The sequence below is a fragment of the Bombus flavifrons genome, chromosome 11 (genome assembly GCF_040668555.2).
Source record: "Bombus flavifrons isolate JBK064 chromosome 11, iyBomFlav1_principal, whole genome shotgun sequence".
NCBI classification, from domain to species: Eukaryota; Metazoa; Arthropoda; class Insecta; order Hymenoptera; family Apidae; genus Bombus; species Bombus flavifrons.
Window position 1 is genome coordinate 8,813,139 of NC_138452.1, and position 17,716 is coordinate 8,830,854.

General features: G+C 29.2%; 3 protein-coding genes across 7 annotated transcripts; all 3 read right to left on the bottom strand.

The window, feature by feature from the left end:
- Positions 1–18: 18 nt before the first annotated feature.
- Positions 19–7,123, bottom strand: PPP1R15 (Protein phosphatase 1 regulatory subunit 15). 2 transcript variants are annotated; one of them, XM_069124190.1, is made up of 5 exons: positions 6,995–7,123; positions 6,301–6,364; positions 4,648–6,220; positions 4,323–4,557; positions 19–661 (listed from the first exon to the last, which is right to left on the bottom strand). In XM_069124190.1, exons 3-4 carry the CDS (start codon positions 6,196–6,198, stop codon positions 4,348–4,350), a joined length of 1,761 nt encoding a protein of 586 aa, XP_068980291.1. In that variant the 5' UTR covers positions 6,199–6,220; positions 6,301–6,364; positions 6,995–7,123; the 3' UTR covers positions 19–661; positions 4,323–4,347. The 2 variants fall into 2 exon arrangements, with proteins under 2 accessions (XP_068980291.1, XP_068980292.1); XM_069124191.1 differs by having other exon boundaries at positions 4,648–6,223.
- On the bottom strand, positions 6,992–10,223 carry LOC138185317 (sorting and assembly machinery component 50 homolog). Of its 2 annotated transcripts, none has more exons than XM_069124192.1 (8): positions 10,084–10,223; positions 9,763–9,834; positions 9,597–9,671; positions 9,295–9,513; positions 8,939–9,153; positions 8,486–8,864; positions 8,105–8,399; positions 6,992–8,011 (listed from the first exon to the last, which is right to left on the bottom strand). In XM_069124192.1, exons 1-8 carry the CDS (start codon positions 10,102–10,104, stop codon positions 7,827–7,829), a joined length of 1,461 nt encoding a protein of 486 aa, XP_068980293.1. In that variant the 5' UTR covers positions 10,105–10,223; the 3' UTR covers positions 6,992–7,826. The 2 variants fall into 2 exon arrangements, with proteins under 2 accessions (XP_068980293.1, XP_068980294.1); XM_069124193.1 differs by lacking the exon at positions 10,084–10,223 and adding an exon at positions 9,922–9,980 and having other exon boundaries at positions 7,735–8,011.
- On the bottom strand, positions 10,083–17,171 carry subdued (anoctamin 1). 3 transcript variants are annotated; one of them, XM_069124187.1, is made up of 11 exons: positions 16,195–17,171; positions 15,485–15,852; positions 15,257–15,382; positions 14,716–15,195; positions 13,513–13,906; positions 13,204–13,436; positions 12,914–13,111; positions 12,401–12,836; positions 12,123–12,328; positions 11,759–12,043; positions 10,083–11,684 (listed from the first exon to the last, which is right to left on the bottom strand). In XM_069124187.1, the coding sequence occupies exons 2-11, from the start codon at positions 15,794–15,796 to the stop codon at positions 11,373–11,375; spliced, it is 2,982 nt and encodes a 993-aa protein (XP_068980288.1). In that variant the 5' UTR covers positions 15,797–15,852; positions 16,195–17,171; the 3' UTR covers positions 10,083–11,372. The 3 variants fall into 3 exon arrangements, with proteins under 3 accessions (XP_068980288.1, XP_068980290.1, XP_068980289.1); XM_069124189.1 differs by having other exon boundaries at positions 15,485–15,789; positions 16,195–17,170; XM_069124188.1 differs by having other exon boundaries at positions 12,407–12,836; positions 16,195–17,170.
- Between the last annotated feature and the right edge of the window lie 545 nt (positions 17,172–17,716).

Sequence of the window (17,716 nt, forward strand, 5' to 3'; positions counted from 1 at the left end):
AGAAAGAAAAACGCTCAATTGTATAACAAATTGTTTTTATTGGGATGTAAAGAGTATCCTTACGTTATCGATATGATTTACTATTTTCGTAGATGCATAAGAAGCATGATATCGTACCTGAGAATTCATTTAACTGACTAGTATAATATATACTTCTCCTTGTCCAACATTTTAAATAATTACTCACTATTTCTTTATTTAAGAATTATCATATCTTTGTTTACTAATTCATTTTTCGCGATACACAATTGAAGTTTACTGTTGTCAGACAGAAATAGACATCAACTGAGGAAACTTCCCTTGAACTTTATTAGTATCATTATCTGTTATTGGCCACATTAATTGCGTTGGCAATTAATTGCAATTACTGATAATTCTGTAAAATTTAATAATTTCGTAGCGTAAAGCCAAGAAGCGGACACCGGATAATTTCGTATTTTTGCAATCGAACGACTCATCATTTGACCAAGGGTCGACGTTTGTCAACGTTGTGTCAACAACACATCGCGTTCTACATCGCATCGAGAAACTACAGTGTTGCAATGGTCCGTGGTGTAGCCCTCTCTATTGCGCCAGCCATCCAGTTAAAATCGTGCCCATCCTCTTCCGGTTCACCTTCTCTCCTCAGTGCTCTTTTCACTGCAGATGTTTGACACGTTTCCTGGACAATGATGAATATACTGTTGCGAGTCGTTGTCATCGTATTTGTCGTCATTTTACTTGATCTTGTAAATTATGTATCTACTAATAAAATTGCAGAGATCGTAATCTCTTGCTTCAATTAAATCTTAATTTCTATAAGAAATTTTTTATACAGATTTGATTCACACATATTGAGCGAATTCTATTACACTTCTCTACTATTCATTTCTTGAGAAATTCCCTTTACATTTATTTCCTAAGGAATTTCTCTTTCTCTGATATTTGTTTCCTGAGAAACTTTGTATAGAATTAATCCTAATGAAAATGTGTTGAAAAATATATTTGAGGTTTCAGGGAAACGTCCTGCATAAATGAAATGCCGACTAGAATACCTACGATATAACACGGGTATATTCCGTTATCTCATGTTTTCATTCATTCTACAGGCGTTAAATCATTTAACCACTTCGAGCAACACATTACGCTTCTACTGCTTAATAGGTTTCTTCATTATATCACCCTCGCTATACCTTATGAACAAAGAAAGCGCAGCAAAGGATCAAAATTTCTAATGCTGTAGTTGTAATTCAATTCCATGGAGTCATAATTCATTAAACGGCGCACGAAACGGAACCCTAGTAAAGAAACGAACTTCCAGGAACATAACTATACTGAGACTAATACGCTCGCGGTAATTAAATGTAATTCGATATCTTTCGAGCGTATCCTTCTTATCCAATCGCGAGAAATCTATCGCAAATAAAAAGTGCACCTGCACAGATTACGATAAAATACATCATTTTCTGTGGAATAGAACGAACAACAACGGAACTTTCCCACGAGATATTTTTCTATTCTTCAATGTCAGAAAGATATAACAGCTGAAGGATAAAACTATTCCACTCTTATTATTTCTACTGCCAAGGCTGCGCCTTTGATGATACGTATTACTTTACTTGGAATGACCATTAGTATTTCTAATTTTCTAACGTTAGTAATTAATTTAGACATCATTAGTAATTCACTTTCACGTTCATTTGTGAATCATTGGTTTAAACACAACACTTGATTTCTTACAAAAAAAGAAATAAAAAAGGAAATAGTTTAGTAAAAAAGTAAATATTGTCTAATTAAAAAAACTGTAATGAACCATCTGTACATTAGCCATGAAAGTATCGGTACTGTTAGAAATATCCATCGTGTCCGTTCCATCGGAACCAAACGCTACAGTGTCGAAACGATATTGTTCTTCAAAATGAATTCGTAGGACAACCCGTAGGCAATTAAGAAGCGGGATCCGTAACTGCAACGTTAATTTTCTGACCACCAATCAAGCACTCTATAGTCATGTAACTTGCCCTTGGCATAATTCGGATTGTATTATTACATTCATTGTTAGACTCTGAGAAACTTCTCAAGTTACTCATGACAGGGGCTCTAATAATGTGTCGGAACCATTGTCAGTCCTCCCTCATTGGCATATGCAATTAATAACGTCATGTTAGTGATAATAAGAAGTGCATCGAAATCCAAACCAGCAAACGTATATACATATTTGGTATCTGACCAAAATTAAATGATAAAATCTCATACCAAAGCGTTTGTTGTTCTGTTACATGAGTCAGATTTTATTTTGGTAATATCTAGCCTTTTCTAATGGTGTTTGTTGGAAAATTACGTTAATCAGAATCGTGAAATGTTAGTTGAAGCTTTACTCCTGTTAGTGGGTATCATATATACAGTGAAAGTTACTTTTACTAAACAGGTGCCGAAAATTTTTCAGGCCAAACATCTCATAAGCCATAGTAAAATAGTTTAGTTTTTAATGGTTTATTCAATCGAATATATACATATATTTATATACTAAATACATACGTAATATTACTCTGATTTCCAAAGTGAAAATACTATTTCAATTTTCCTCGATAAAAGTTAGACATAGGCAATTACGTACGTAAAGATCGGGTCTCCTTTTTTGTAATGTTACATATTAGAACTTAAAATAATTTCTAAACTAATGGAAAGAAGTTGTTAAATAAGTGTAAGTAAAAGATTATTATAAAGTAGATTATAATTTAATTATACAGATTTTTCGTATAGCGTCACACATATCATTGACTTTTGTTATGTACACGCAGAATAATTGCTAATTGATTTTAAATATTACTAACAGTACACAACAAGTTTAGCAAGGAGAATTTTCTTTGTCCTAGTCCAAAATAAATTTATCAGAAACTAAACTTATAAATTAACGTTTCTTCAAAAGCATTAAAAACAAATTTATGTTCATTCGATTGAATTATGAACAAAATATGCATTATTTATGCAAATATATACTTGAACATAAGTTGAATATTTATTTATTAAATATTTTCGTTAATGTCTTCTATACATATTTAATATAATTACAATCAAAAATAAAATCTTTAGATACAAATAAATACATATGATATTAGATAATGATTAAAACTGAAATAGAATTTATCTTATACCATCTTGATCTGATTGTGAATTTCAATTCCTAACTTATTGTAGCTTTCCCTTGTTATAATTTTTTTCTAATTCCAATATTCGCGATAAAATAGTTACCCATGAGAAATATTCAGATTCTTAAATAAAATTATGATAAGAAATCTTTCTAATAAAAAGATGAAAGATAAATAATGCATATTAATAAATAAGGCAGATGTGCGTAAGCTGCGTATTTGAAAACGAAATTGAGTGGACATTTCTGATTTACATTTACTAATTTTTTATTATCTAAATTAGTAGAAAAGAGTAATTATATCAAGCATTTTATATTTATACTTAATATTTAATATCCACTTGAAATGGATTTAATTATATCATACAGAATTAAATCTCTATTACACGTATAACAAAATTGCCACAATTACGTGTAATTTTATGTGACTTAATCTCGTATTTAAAAAATGTACATATTTTATAGTTACATTGTTGGAAATGTTATGAAAAAGTCTCGACTTTATTACAAAATAGTTGCACAGATGAAGAAATGATGTATATTAAATATAAGAAACATGAATAACTAGTAACTTTCGATAATTTATTTTTCTGTCATACAACGAAAATGATATCTATTTATATATTTAATGACTAACATATAATTCAATTTCATATTTCATAGATTAGATAAATAAGATGAAATAATTTAACCAAGAATATATATGTATGCATTATTTACATATATATAGTCTGTTACCTTATGCTATTTATTAATAGTTATCAGATATTTGAGAAATATTAATAGAGAAACGCATATATAACTTAAGTTTCCATTCTTCTCAAATTATATTAAATGATCCAATATGAAATTTCCATGTCTAGTAGGACATAAAATTTAGCACTTGTTGATATGCTTACATATGCAACAAACTAACCAATAATAAGAATTTACAGCTTATAGATTTATAAATTTGTAGTGAAAACAAGTATGTAGAGTACACCAATCAATATAGATAATACCAGAGAACAAAATTTATTTCCATCACGAATGGATCCAATATATTGCAATTTAACATTACAATTTAACATCGAACACTAGTAACTCACAGCCTATTTTGTCATCCTAGAAGACTTATTATATATATTTTCTTTTTCTTTAATACATCATCTCTTCTTCTATCTTATATGATATTAATTTTGAATGATACAGTTACCTTGAAGGAACGGTGAATATCAACTTTATTCAGTAAGTGTAAATCGCTCATGCCAAATATGAGTTCTGTGCTGTACTGTTAATATAGGACTAAGAATACGTTCTATAGAATTTATTCGGCCTCTAAATCGTTCTCTATCTCTCGCCATTTCTTCCCATGGACCTTTTCGAGCTGCACGGTATGCATAGTCCCAATGCACCATTATATGAATTACTGGATTCAAATTAAATTTTACCTATAACAAAAATTTTACAATAAAAGTTTTAATAAGCGGTAATTCACAAAATTGTAATAGAAAAAGTTTAAGTTGTAAACGATTAATTACTTTTTGAATCGGAGATACAGATATTTCATCTTTGAATATTTTTTCATCTTCGTTTGTTTGATCTACATCGCTCTCTTCACTGTCTTCGCTATATTCAAGATCACTTTTGCAAGTTACTTCGGAACCAGTCTCAAATACTATGCAATAACTATCTTCTGAGTCAATAGAACTTTCTGATATTAAACGTGGTCGAAATGTATTCTTTTGCAAATCGTATCTGTTTTCAACAAAATTGTGATCAAAGGTATCTGTTTGTTTTGGACATTCGAGTATACTTCTCATTTTTGCAGAAAATCTAGATATACCACAATTAATGTTTCTGCATGTTTTTTGTTTCTGAATTTTGGGCTCTACATCGGCAAACGTATATGTTAGAGGACTCACTGTCTCTTCTATAATATATTGTACAGTATCTACTGTAGCTTCACCTAAATATAAATTTCCTGATTCTTCTGTTTTCTGAATTTCTGTTATATCATACTCGTCAAGTTCTTGCCAGCATTTAAAATCGTTTTCTATATCTACTCTAATATCATGTTTAGTACGTTCCTTTCTGTGTCTCGTTTGGCTGACTCCAGAACGCCTAAGCTGCGACTTTGCTCGTCCCCGTCCTCGACCTTTTGCCACTATATTAAGTTTCCTCCGTTGCCTCGGTGAGAATGATCGTTTTGGACCCAAGTCTGATTCAACAAGGTCTGTTTTACAAAATCTATCTGTTACACTGCTAATGACTTTTTGCAACATATTTGTGAACAAATTAGGGACTGCAGCTTGTTGAACTATCTGTGTATTTAATGCATTTGTACTAGGTGTTGAACAAGAGTTTTCCTTATTTACAATAATCTTATCATCCACACTGTTACTAATGCAATTAAAACATTGTTTTTTATTGGACATATCCTTACTGTATGTGTCTTCAAAATTATAACAATTTTCCATAGCACTCATTTCCTTTGTGTTTATATCAGAACAAATGTATTCAAACAATTCCTCCTCACTTGTTTTATACGAATTTTGAAGTGATATTAAATAATTACAATTATTTGTATTACATCTAACATCTTTATGAATGACTGATTCCTTTTCGTCAGATCTCTCTGCATCTTTGTTCTTGCTACCAATATATTCATAGCTAAATTTTAAATTATCTTTTGTATTTTTATTAAAAATTTTGCATATGTATGATTTTTTTTCATCAAATACATCATCATGAATGCTCTCGACAACATCTAAAGATTCTTTGATCTCACCATTGGAGATGTACACATTATCGGTATTTAATGGCTTTCTTTTATCTGTCAGATTCTTAAAAAAGTCGTGTGAAATTTCATTGTTTACAACTGTTACAGACAACGGATAATTAATACTTGCTATGAATGAAGCAGGAACTTTAGAAAATTGTCCCCAAAGTACGTTCAAAGCATTGAGGACACTGTGAAACATGTTTTCTTTCTTTGGGCTATGCATGTTTGTGTGTCCATTCAATGTATCGTTCATCGAATACATTTTTTCCATTGTTGTATCTGCAGGTAAAGTCTGCATAGAACACATGCTTAACAATGAAGCAAAATTTCTGCTAAAAAAAAACATTGAATTTAAAAAACAAACTCAGACTTTTGAACTATCATATGATATACATTTAATTATACATACATTATTCAACACAATGGTACTTTTCGACAGCCTCTTCCTGTTCTCATAAATCTTCTTTGCTTAGCTGCAAAATCAAATTTAGCATTTTAGAAATATTGATTAAAAATGGTTTGCTAACTGTAAAAGCAATAATATTATAGTTATCTTTCATAGTTAGCAAACCATTTTTAAACAGTGTTTCTAAAATGCTAAAAGCTGCTAATTATTAATAAATAAATTTAAACTTGATTATAACATGACAAAATGACAACATGTCAAATTTTGCAAATTATCAAATGTTTTCTAAAACTTTACAAGAAAACATTCGATAATCATGATCGTTAGATTTTCAATAAATTATGTATATTAATTTCCAATGTAAAAAGGAATTCATATTTTAAAATATATGTAATTTTATCATTTCGATGCTCAATATTTAATTAATTGACAAAAAGTGTCATATTCCATTTTTGCATTTTCAAAAACACGCTTGAAATCAATATATATAACGTTTATAATCACGATAGGGACATCGTGAATTTATCGCACACACTCCAAATATTAATTAAGATAATAGATTATTAAATAACGGCATATCCAAATTTGAAGAATTACTCAGATTACTTCCGTATGATCGTAACGGCATCATTATAATTTTAATATTAAACATGATAAAACAATTTTACAAGATATTATTTTCTTTCACTCAACATACAACAAAGATAGCCTCCACAATCGCGACAACCACAATCACGTAGGATATTTTGTTCGCAATATGACAACTGATTTTTTCCTGTACCACACTTTCTATGCTTTAACAATGGGTATTCGACAAACTTCGTTACTTCAGATACAATATTTCGCTTTAATTCTTTAATAATTCCGGAGGGTTCCATTGTAAAATGACGCATTATTATAACACACATTTGAACTATAACTTCTAAGCGGCCATTTTCAACTGGTTACTGCGTGGGTCATTTATAACTCATTTATCGCAGGGGCGCTGTCTGTCACAACAATTCACATTTAGACTATCAATTCACGAAAGATAAAAGTCTATAAGTAAATCCAATTCTGCAAAATATGTCCTTGATAACATCTGATATTGGAAAATAACATATGCATTTTATTTATATTTTATTTATTATTGATTACACTTAAATATTAAAAAATATAGACAAACCATACTATGTAATCATTCATTTCAAACAAGTATGCATTATAATAAACTGATTCATCATACTTTGATGTAATCGCTGACTTTTCGCAGAAAATTGTAGTTGGTTTCGTACTTGATGCAAACTAGGAAATATATGTGCTCATCTTATGTAAACAATTGTAATATAATAAAATGTAAAAAAATTCCGAAAATACGTTTGAATTAGCTCTTATTTGAAATGCTTTTTGCTGATACCTATCTCTAATGGCATTAGAATTTATTCTTCATAAGAATAATAAATTTATAATTGTAATTTATTTTACATTAAATGCGTACGATTGACATAAAAATAGTATAGAATATACAATTTACTATTGCAGAAAGTTATTTATAAGTACTGCAATCCAAGCCCGAACTGAAATTGTTGCAATACATCGCTTCTGATAAATAACAAAGGCATAACTAAATTTAATTCTACTCTCGCTATATTTTCAAGTTGCATCGCAATACCCCCGCCAACTGCACAACGAACATTTTCTTTAAAAATTTTCATATTTTCCTTATAATCATTTGCTGCAAATAACAAAAAATTACTTATTTTTGTAACTTCACAGATGATTGAAAATGAAGATAAAAAAAGATATTTCAAAATTTTTAATGTCGTACCAAATTTGAAAGTGAAATTTGATACATTTCCACCATTGATGAAACCATGTAACTTGAACAAATCACCGAAACCGTGACGACCGGGTCTAAATGGCAGTGGTGTGTATAAATGAAGCGCAAGTGCCCAATATACATCGCCTCCAATTGAATTTCCATCGTGACGAGGTCCACAACCTCTCATATCGAATCCTCTAAGATTCAATGGTCCACCCAAGAAAAATTGATCGGCGATATTTATTTTCATATCATTGCTGATTCCTCGGAGCAATCCAGATTGAAAACCCAGCTGAAAGGTCTAATGAAATTTCTATAATCAGACAAATTGTACAGAAGATAAATCATTCAAAAGTCTAATCTAATTCTGAGTTAAAAAATACTTGCTGCATATTCATGAGGCGTCCAATTAGTTTGCATGATAAGTTCATTTTTAACAAATCCAATATCTCCTCCGAGACCAGCTACTTCTGTTGAAAATTGTATAAGACTTCCCGTAGTAGGAAATATTAACGAATCCCTTTTATCGATGGAACAAATATGTCGCAGTGCAGATTTCAAATTTGGACCACATTGTTCCCTAACGCGAAACGACGTTTGTTTGGACGAAATAATCTCCCTATATGTAGCTTCATATTGTAAATTATGCTTCAGTATACCTGCCCCATCTGTGTTAAAAGCAATATCTAATAATAAACCTTTATCACGTTGACTAAAACCAGACCATGGAAACGTATTTGATGTATTAAACACACTGCCAGTTAATCTGTAAAAAAAGTTGAATTATATATTAACTGTAATTTATAACATTAATCTTTAAAATGGAACAATTTTACATACACTTTATGAGGCCAACTGCCTATAAATGGTTTAACAACAGATATACTTATATTAGTTGAACTTTTTGAACCATAAGAGTATTCCATCTGAAGACGTTCTCCTCTTCCAAATAAATTGGGTGCTTTTCCTTGAATAATAACTGAACCCTCATTATTTCCAACCATAGTGCTAATTCCACCTGTTAGACGTCTCATTTCATGTACCATAAAAGTGACCTGAAAAAGAACGTGATTTAAAGTCTCTCATACAAATATATGCTAACTTTTAGAGAAATGATTCATGAGTGAACTGGAATGAATTAAATCTGAGAAATTACTTATTTTTTGTTGAATTAGTGTGTAATTATATAGACCCACTTCAACGCCTTCTGGGGTAGCATGAGGACCTTGACTGGTATCAATGTAAATTCCAATATTCCCAAAACATCCTAAACCTTGCAATTTTTCTCTCACTTTATAGGCGCGCAAAATAATATCATAAAAATCTTTAGCTTTAAACAATTCTGTTACTTGGGCTTTTATTATGTCATCTTTTGTTCTCATGAGTCCATCTACATGTATTCTATCAACTCTTGCCTAGTTTACAAAATATCAAGATTTAGAAATTAATAATTTATATAAATAAAACAAATGTTTTATGTTTATATTAATGAGTGTACCTTCACTGAATGAAGATCAATGGATTTCTCTTTCCTTTTTTCAAGTAAATTCATCTTCTCATGAATGTGTGAAGACTAAGAAAGATCGTTAATCATAAAAAATATATTTAAAATATTGCATCTGTATTGGATAAATTTTAAGTCAAAATATATGTATATTACTTACAGGATTATCTTTTTTGAAATTTTGTCTTTCATTATTTGAAGATTCGTTTATATTTCTAAACATATTTGATTCCTGAAATGACAAAACACGCGAAACGTTAACGGACAAAATTTAATTAAATAGTAACTTGCAAAAATTCACTAAATGTACAATGACAACCTGTATAATAAAGAAAGGAATGCTCAAATTTAATAGAACATTTAGCACAATTATTAAATTTAAAATAATGATGTTAAAAATTATTATTAGAAATTACTCATGCAGCAAATTAATGGTTTTAATTTTAGGTTATTCTGTAATTTTCTAATAATAAGCGTGTACCTTCGCATGAACAGTTCCCATTTTTGTTAGAATTTAATTTTTACTATTTGCATAAGAATTCACATTAAAATCATGTAATAAATTATGTCAGATCTCCTTTAATGCTTAGTAAAAAATAAATGTAAATTTTTTTAAATCAAATATTCGGAATGACTGAGAATAGGGTAATGTGGTATTCTCAATACCGATTCTATGATATCGCCCTCTGCGATACAACACTTTTGATAATAGGATAATAATAAAATTATATCACTTTAAACTTACAAAATTCAAAATTTTCATTGTATATATGAAAATGTTTATATACTTTAATTCAAGATTTTATTTATTTTAATTGCCTTTTATATTATTTGACGGCTCTTTATTTAAGTTACACATGTATGATGTAAAAATTGCATACATTCATAAAAGTATTACATATCTATCCTTATTAAATATAACAACTGTATCAAAATGTATATTTTAATTGCATATATTTAAAAATATTACAAAGTTTATGAAAATTATGGGAAAATTTTGTAATCAAGTAGAGGTAGATGTTACTATAATATCAACAATACACATTATCATAATATTAAGAAACCTCATTGTTACTTAACAGTTAATAGTTAATTGCTATATTGTGCATAAATGTAGAATAATTAATTTATTCTTAAGAAGTAAATCCATATATTAGAATATAATATCGCTTACAGGAACTTTTAGAGGAAGCTTTATCAATTATGTCTATGGAATTAAACTTTGAAATAATACAATAACAAAAATGTAATTTATGAAAGATGCAATAATAAGTGAATAAATAAATTACATTACTACGCGCATTTTTCTGGATTAAATATATAATTTGGCATAAAAGATAAAAAAAGACTGAATAATGTAATATATTCATATATGTATGTCTTTAAGTTAGGTCATGAGTCTTCATTTTCATTTGTTAGGAATAATAGTATAAGATCCATATACATACACATACATATTTTAACAGAGATATAAAATATCAAAATTTGTTATAATAAAAATACTTCCTTCTTTTTAAATAATTATTCATAAAAATATATGACAGCTTCAATATCAACATATATATAAATTATTATTATATATATCTAAATATCATCTTTCTTATTTTTCTTTATTATTAATATTAGTTATACTTTTTATATATTTCTATTAAATAATTTCTTCAAACACATTCATTTGGAAATCAGATTAATGAAACCAATATATGTAGGTGTGACTAGCATCACAGTTATTACTTTCTATTGATTTCGTTAATTTGGTCTGCAAAATGGTTATAACGCGGCAGGACCAACTCGTGAATGTGTACTAGTCGGTGATACAGGACTTCCATGAACTTCTAAATCAAATTCAGAATTAGATAAACTATTTCTCATGACTCTATTCCATCGATTCGTGTTTTCATTTAATGTAATATGTTGATTTGTTTCTACATCATTAGCGGAACTTTCACGAGCACGAAGTGCTTCTTGTTGAATAATTATTTCATTAGTTATATACGTCTCGCGTCGAATTTTATCCCTTAACTTTGGATGGATATCGGGGATACACCATCGCACGAATATCATGACCAAAGCAACAACATTCTGGAAAAGATTGATTTTGTTAGCTGTTAAAGTTGATTTTTGAATTTAAATTTGCATTGATCATATAACAATACCTCAAATACAACAATAAAAGCAAGTCTCGCTGCAAGTACGTGCCAAAACATAATTGTATATTGATATTTGTTTGGCGATTCAGGAGGTTCCCTATAATCTGGATATCTACATATTTCAACCTGCTCGTGAGAAGGTAAAAATGGTTCAGTACCATTTTTTAAGTCACTTGTATTAAATTTGGAGAGAGAATGATCTAGAAATCCTTCCAGAGAATAATTATCAGAGACAGTTATTCGATAAACTAGTCTTGGTATAAAATTAGAAGTAAAAGCTATAATGAACGCCTAAAAAGTTCAAATTATAAGTATACAAAAAATTATATATTGTTTATATAGAATATTTTATGGATAGATACAAACTTACATTAGTTATAACTGATAACTTAGAAATAGAATCAAGAATACGAAACCATATGCCTATATCTGTAACACGTTGTCCAACTGGCCTTCTGAACATTGTCAATAACTTTTTGGCATCTAATCTCATTTCAAAAACGTTATTCAACAGTGCAAAAAATGGTGCTAACGGAAATGCAGCAACAAAGATAGTAACAAATCCATATTGTAACACTGTAATATATAAAATATTAAAATTTAAATAGGCAATATAAATACATATATCTAGTTTTAAAAATATAATACCGCTACCCATTTCTAAATACTCAGGAAATAAACTTCTTGGACCCCATTCCACCAATTTATAATCCTTAATCCATTGAAGATATTTCCGAGTAGTAACTTTTTTCTGCCCATCTTTTGTCTTCATCCCAACATGTACTTTTAAAGTATTTAACCATTTGTAAAATAGTGGAAACAACATTTCTAATATTGTATTCATAGCCTGCTTGCCAATCATGATAATGCTTAACTGTATGCATAATTCCATAAGGCAGCCACCAGGGCCACATTCTTCTTGTCGATATTCGAAAAAGCGATTATAATTTCCCGGATAACCAACGAATTTTCCTTTAAAAAATGCTATATAAAATATGGAAGCATAGTAATTAACAAATTCGAGTAAATATATTTTTAATGTTAAACTATCATCAAATTCAGTTTGAGTTCGAAGCAGTTCAATCTGTAAAAATAAAAAGAAAAATTTAATATTTTTAAAAACGGAGGAAAAGATATATCGTTATTATGATATTAAAGTACCTCAGTTAAATATTCAGCTAGCCAAACATAGACCCAATTAAATACTATAATGCAGCACAAATTAATGCTAGCTGCAGTAGCTGTTGTAAATAATATTGCATAACTTGTTACCATAGGATGTCCATAAACACTTAAGGCGGTTAAAACAGACATTCTATATAAAACAACACCTAACACTGCTGCCATTGCTATTGCAATCTATAATTTAAAACATAAATAAAAAGCAAATTTTTTGAAAAGAAATCGTAATTATTAAATTCATTTCTTTTTCATATTCTATATTCACAAACCAGCAACAAAACGACGGAAAAACTGAGAATCGTAGCGGGAACTCTCATTTTCCAAAAGGGAACTTTCGGTTCTTCCGTATTTGTAATAATATTGAGCGATTTCTTTTTTATATGTGCTAAACGTGCTAAGTACTGAGGACGAGGATGTTCCTCTTGAGCATCTAAACCAGTTAAATCCCATCTGTGAGTTATTTCTGCTGAATACCTCTTCCACAATTCCAAAAACAATGTAGCTAATAAAATATAATAAAGATAATAATGAAACTTACATTGTGCATGTGTATAGCTATTAAAAATACTATTACATACCCCATAATGACATAAATATAGAAAAAAACACGGTTGATGGATTATCAAACAAATACGTAATTCTTGCGTGTAAGCACGTTTCTTTTAAATCCCAATATCCACAAAAATGATCACATAAGGGACACATTTGAATGATACCCTTACCATTACAAACATCTTCGCTTGGTTCGTTAGAATATAAAGTCGCGCAACTGTATATGAAGCATAAAAGGCCTACGATACTAGCAGGTATCAGCATATGTGTATAAAATCCGAGCCAAGCGAAGTAAAGTCCAATTTTTACTCCAAAATATTCTTTGACATAATCCAATGGTTGATAGTGAAGACATTTTTTTAAACATGCCCATTCTTTGTACAAAAGGTACCTCATAGAATCTGGTGCTTGTAAATCACCCTAAAAATAAGAAAAAATTTTATTAATTAAAATACCATGTCCTAAATAAATTTTTATCTCAATTATATCTAAATTTGTTTGAAATATATATTGCATGAAATATGAAAATTTTTAAATGTACATTTACTTAAATTTATGTATAGTAAAAAGTATAAAATGTTATTTACTCAATAAAATATTTTAGTCCTTGTTTTATAATCAAGATAAATTCAGCATTTTTAGTAATAGTCATATGTGGTGTATTAACGAAATATTCACTTACGATCGCTAACGGAATTTTACAGATAAAAGGAGATACGAACATAAACGTTTATTGTCGTATATAAATTGAAGATGATAATGAATAAAAGGACAATAAAAGTTCAAGAAACCTCAGTATACTTACATACCTGAAAATTCACCCTTAATAACTATACTTTGTCTATCTATATAAATATATGTATAAAAACGTATTAAACACGATAAAATACGGAAATCCTATAAACTGCTTTTTGTTTAATATAAATCCACATAGAATAACTACATTTGAAACAAAAGGATAAACCATAAATTATATATTGGCGTTCTTCCTTTAAAGATTTCAACGGATAATTCAATGTTTTGGAAATGTGAAAAACTGCGCGAAATAAGCGAATGGAAAACAATAAAGTTTGTTGATATTACGATATAGCCGTCCCTACTTGTACAACAACACTAATAATGTAGAAAGACAATACAAGCATGTACCTATAACTTGACATAAATAGAAGTTATTACAATAAATTTAAAACTGAAAAATGCGGAGAAAAAAACAAAAAGATATGGCTTACATCGTGAAGAGGATATGCGGCTATGTATGCTTTTTCCGAAATCAACCTTTCTATCCCAAATGCAAAATCATCATCCTTGGTTTCTGTAAATCTGGTTCTATCTAAAATGAACTGTACAATTCTAGCACGTGTTGCGGCAGTAAAAAAGTTTGGCGAGTCCAAACTGAATAAGTACTCTTTATCGCGGCTATAAACAGCCGTAAAATTATGTCTCATAGTTGGAAATATTGTTTGGTCTACATAATATTTTTTCATAATTCTCTTGAATAACGAATTGACTTCTTTAATTAATGCGTTACTACGATTTTCAGGAATTAACACGGTAGGTAATTCCTTCATTGGCAATCTAAGTTTTAATATTTCAGCATACCGTCTTAGTACTTCTCGAGGTGCATGAATTTTTATAAAATGAAGACCGTTCGGTTCTGCCTGTTCATATTCTAACTGTAAACCTTCCTTCTCCAAATTCTTTTCAAATACCTGAAAATTAAAAATAGATATTAAATAAAGAATACTATTTCTTCACTATACACTTACTTACACGTCTATATTCAGTACAGCGATATGTTTGAGCTTCCACATTGTACTCATCCCAAACAATTACAAAATCAATTGTACGAACTTCGTCACGAAAATATAAACTAAAAGCTGTTCCACATTTTGAAATCTGAAGAAAACAATTATTATTTCATGATTAACACAGTTTCATTTTTAAATATAAATAATAAAGTTATAAAAATATAATAAAAATAAAAAGTTATAAATTTACCGATTTTGAACTTCTTCTACTATTCCTTAAATCTGTACAACTACCATCAATTGTTGTTCCATTATTAAGGGTTGATAAATCATCATTATATGATCGCTCAATATCTTGTAGGGAGATTGCGCTATGCATACTATTCATACTCATACTTGTAGCATTATTTAATGATGAGATATTACGAACACTTTGATACAAAGTTTGTATAGATTCTGCATTTAAATTACTTGGTATTGATCGATAAAGACTTGCTTCAGATGTATTATTTCTATCTTTTTGTATCCATGGTATAGAAATTTCTTCATCATCCTCTTCCATTTTGAATTGAATTGATCAGTATTCAAATCCTATTTATTTGAATCTAACAACGTATACTACATGCAAGCCAAATAAAAAATATTTATATATTCATAAAAAAAGTGTCACACAACATGTACATTACAAATATTTTACTCGACTGGATATTATAATCTTATGATAAACTGAAGAATGAAATACATGTCACAAAGTAAGACATGAATAAAACAATGAATACTATTAATGATGTTATTAAATTGGACAAAGGATTATATTAAAATTTATCCAATTTATATCAAATTATTCCAACTTTACAAGAAAAAATGATTTATTATTAATTTTATACAATATCTAATTATAATATGTTTACAAAATTTTCTATGTAAAAAGCACTAACTAAAATATATTAGTATGCTTACAGAATTTCCATGTTCCAATTAGAAATCTTTAATTCCGGATGCTGTACAGATATGGTACAGGAAATTGTCACAATATAATCGTATCGTGCATGTATTTTTAACCTTTGATTTACTACTACACAGATTTCTTTCTTATGAATTAGTTAATTTATGTGCATTTTTACAAAAGTAACATACTTAGCATTTTAATTTTATTTTTTGAATAAATGCAAAGTAATGTATATAATCACGAAGATGTAATTTCATGATTTGTATCAATATATTACACTACACATGTGTGCAATTGTATGTATTGTATTGTATGCAATGTGTTAAATGATGTTTTCACATGCAATGTGTTTTCACCTCCACTTGTTTGTGTCAGATCAATTTATATAAATTCTTAAATTTGTAGCGACCAAAGACACGTACAACTAAAAACCTTTGGTGTGCCAACATCCGATATGATTTGTGATATACGGGCCAGCAAAGCTATTTTTAAGAAAATTATTTTTTATGTGTCGCTTCAATTAGTCTCATCTGTATGTATCTTTTTGTTCAAGTTTTGTTATCAGTCTCAATAGCATCCACAAAAGTCATTAATCCTAAGTTTCTACGGACGAGACAACACGAACGTCGAATCCGACGTCCGTTGCGTAACGTCTGTGTAGAATTATATGTATTTATGTTAAAGAGCTCACACTAAGAATGCGCGTCACTTTAGTATATAATAAACATACATAAGTACATATATTTCTACAAAGGATATCACGCAACGGACGTCGCTCGACGTCGGTGTGCACCCAGACTAAATGGCCCATTCGTCGAAGATCTAGTGACCACAGACCAAAAACGACCAGAGACGTCATTACAAACCACATCACATCCTTAGGCCAAGGAGAAATTACCCTGGATCACTAAATGTGATAAATAACACTGATATATATCATACCTTATATATCAGTGATAAACAAATTCCGCTTTTGAAGCGCGTTAAGGATGTCGAGAATACGATGTGCAACAAAAGTAATTAAATACCTAATTGGTTGCGCTAGTGTGAGAATCAGCGACAGTTAGAGAAAGTTCCTATTTCATTCATCCGAGAAAAAGTCTGTAATCCATTAGCGAATAAAAAGACTTTCCTATCGAACTATTTTGTAGTTAATAATACCATCTCATTCCTTCAAACTAAATAAAAAGCAACGACGTTTCTATAATACATTACAATCAAATATAAATTCTCTAATACATATTTCATGACACATTCATATTAAATATTTTCTTCAATAACGAATGTTGAAATGAGACTATCATTAAAAATATTTTTTACAATTATGGGATTTTGGAAAGCTACAATTAATACAAATATTTCATTGTTTTATTTAACTTCCTATTACAAATAGAAATATTTATTTTGCAATAGTAGTAGTACAAAATTATTCTTTGGTACTTTCTGTAACAAAGTAAATTGTATATAAAGATCATTCATTTAACACTTTGACTGCCATGTTGCTCATATATGACCGGCCATGGTTTCTCTTGT

What these genes read in the sequence shown, in the direction of transcription:
- subdued (XM_069124187.1), bottom strand. Translation starts at nt 15,796, where the DNA reads ATGGAAGAGGATGATGAAGAAATTTCTATACCATGGATACAAAAAGAT. An exon ending in CCGCATATCCTCTTCACGAT is followed by an intron (nt 13,907 to 14,715) that starts GTAAGCCATATC and finishes TCTTATTTTTAG; the next exon opens with GGTGATTTACAAGCACCAGA. An exon ending in GTATTTAGAAATGGGTAGCG is followed by an intron (nt 12,329 to 12,400) that starts GTATTATATTTT and finishes TATATATTACAG; the next exon opens with TGTTACAATATGGATTTGTT.
- LOC138185317 (XM_069124192.1), bottom strand. Translation starts at nt 10,104, where the DNA reads ATGGGAACTGTTCATGCGAAG. An exon ending in CTACCCCAGAAGGCGTTGAA is followed by an intron (nt 9,154 to 9,294) that starts GTGGGTCTATAT and finishes GTTCTTTTTCAG; the next exon opens with GTCACTTTTATGGTACATGA. An exon ending in GGACGCCTCATGAATATGCA is followed by an intron (nt 8,400 to 8,485) that starts GCAAGTATTTTT and finishes AAATTTCATTAG; the next exon opens with ACCTTTCAGCTGGGTTTTCA.
- PPP1R15 (XM_069124190.1), bottom strand. Translation starts at nt 6,198, where the DNA reads ATGTGTTCTATGCAGACTTTACCTGCAGATACAACAATGGAAAAAATG. An exon ending in CTGTATCTCCGATTCAAAAA is followed by an intron (nt 4,558 to 4,647) that starts GTAATTAATCGT and finishes TTTTTGTTATAG; the next exon opens with GTAAAATTTAATTTGAATCC.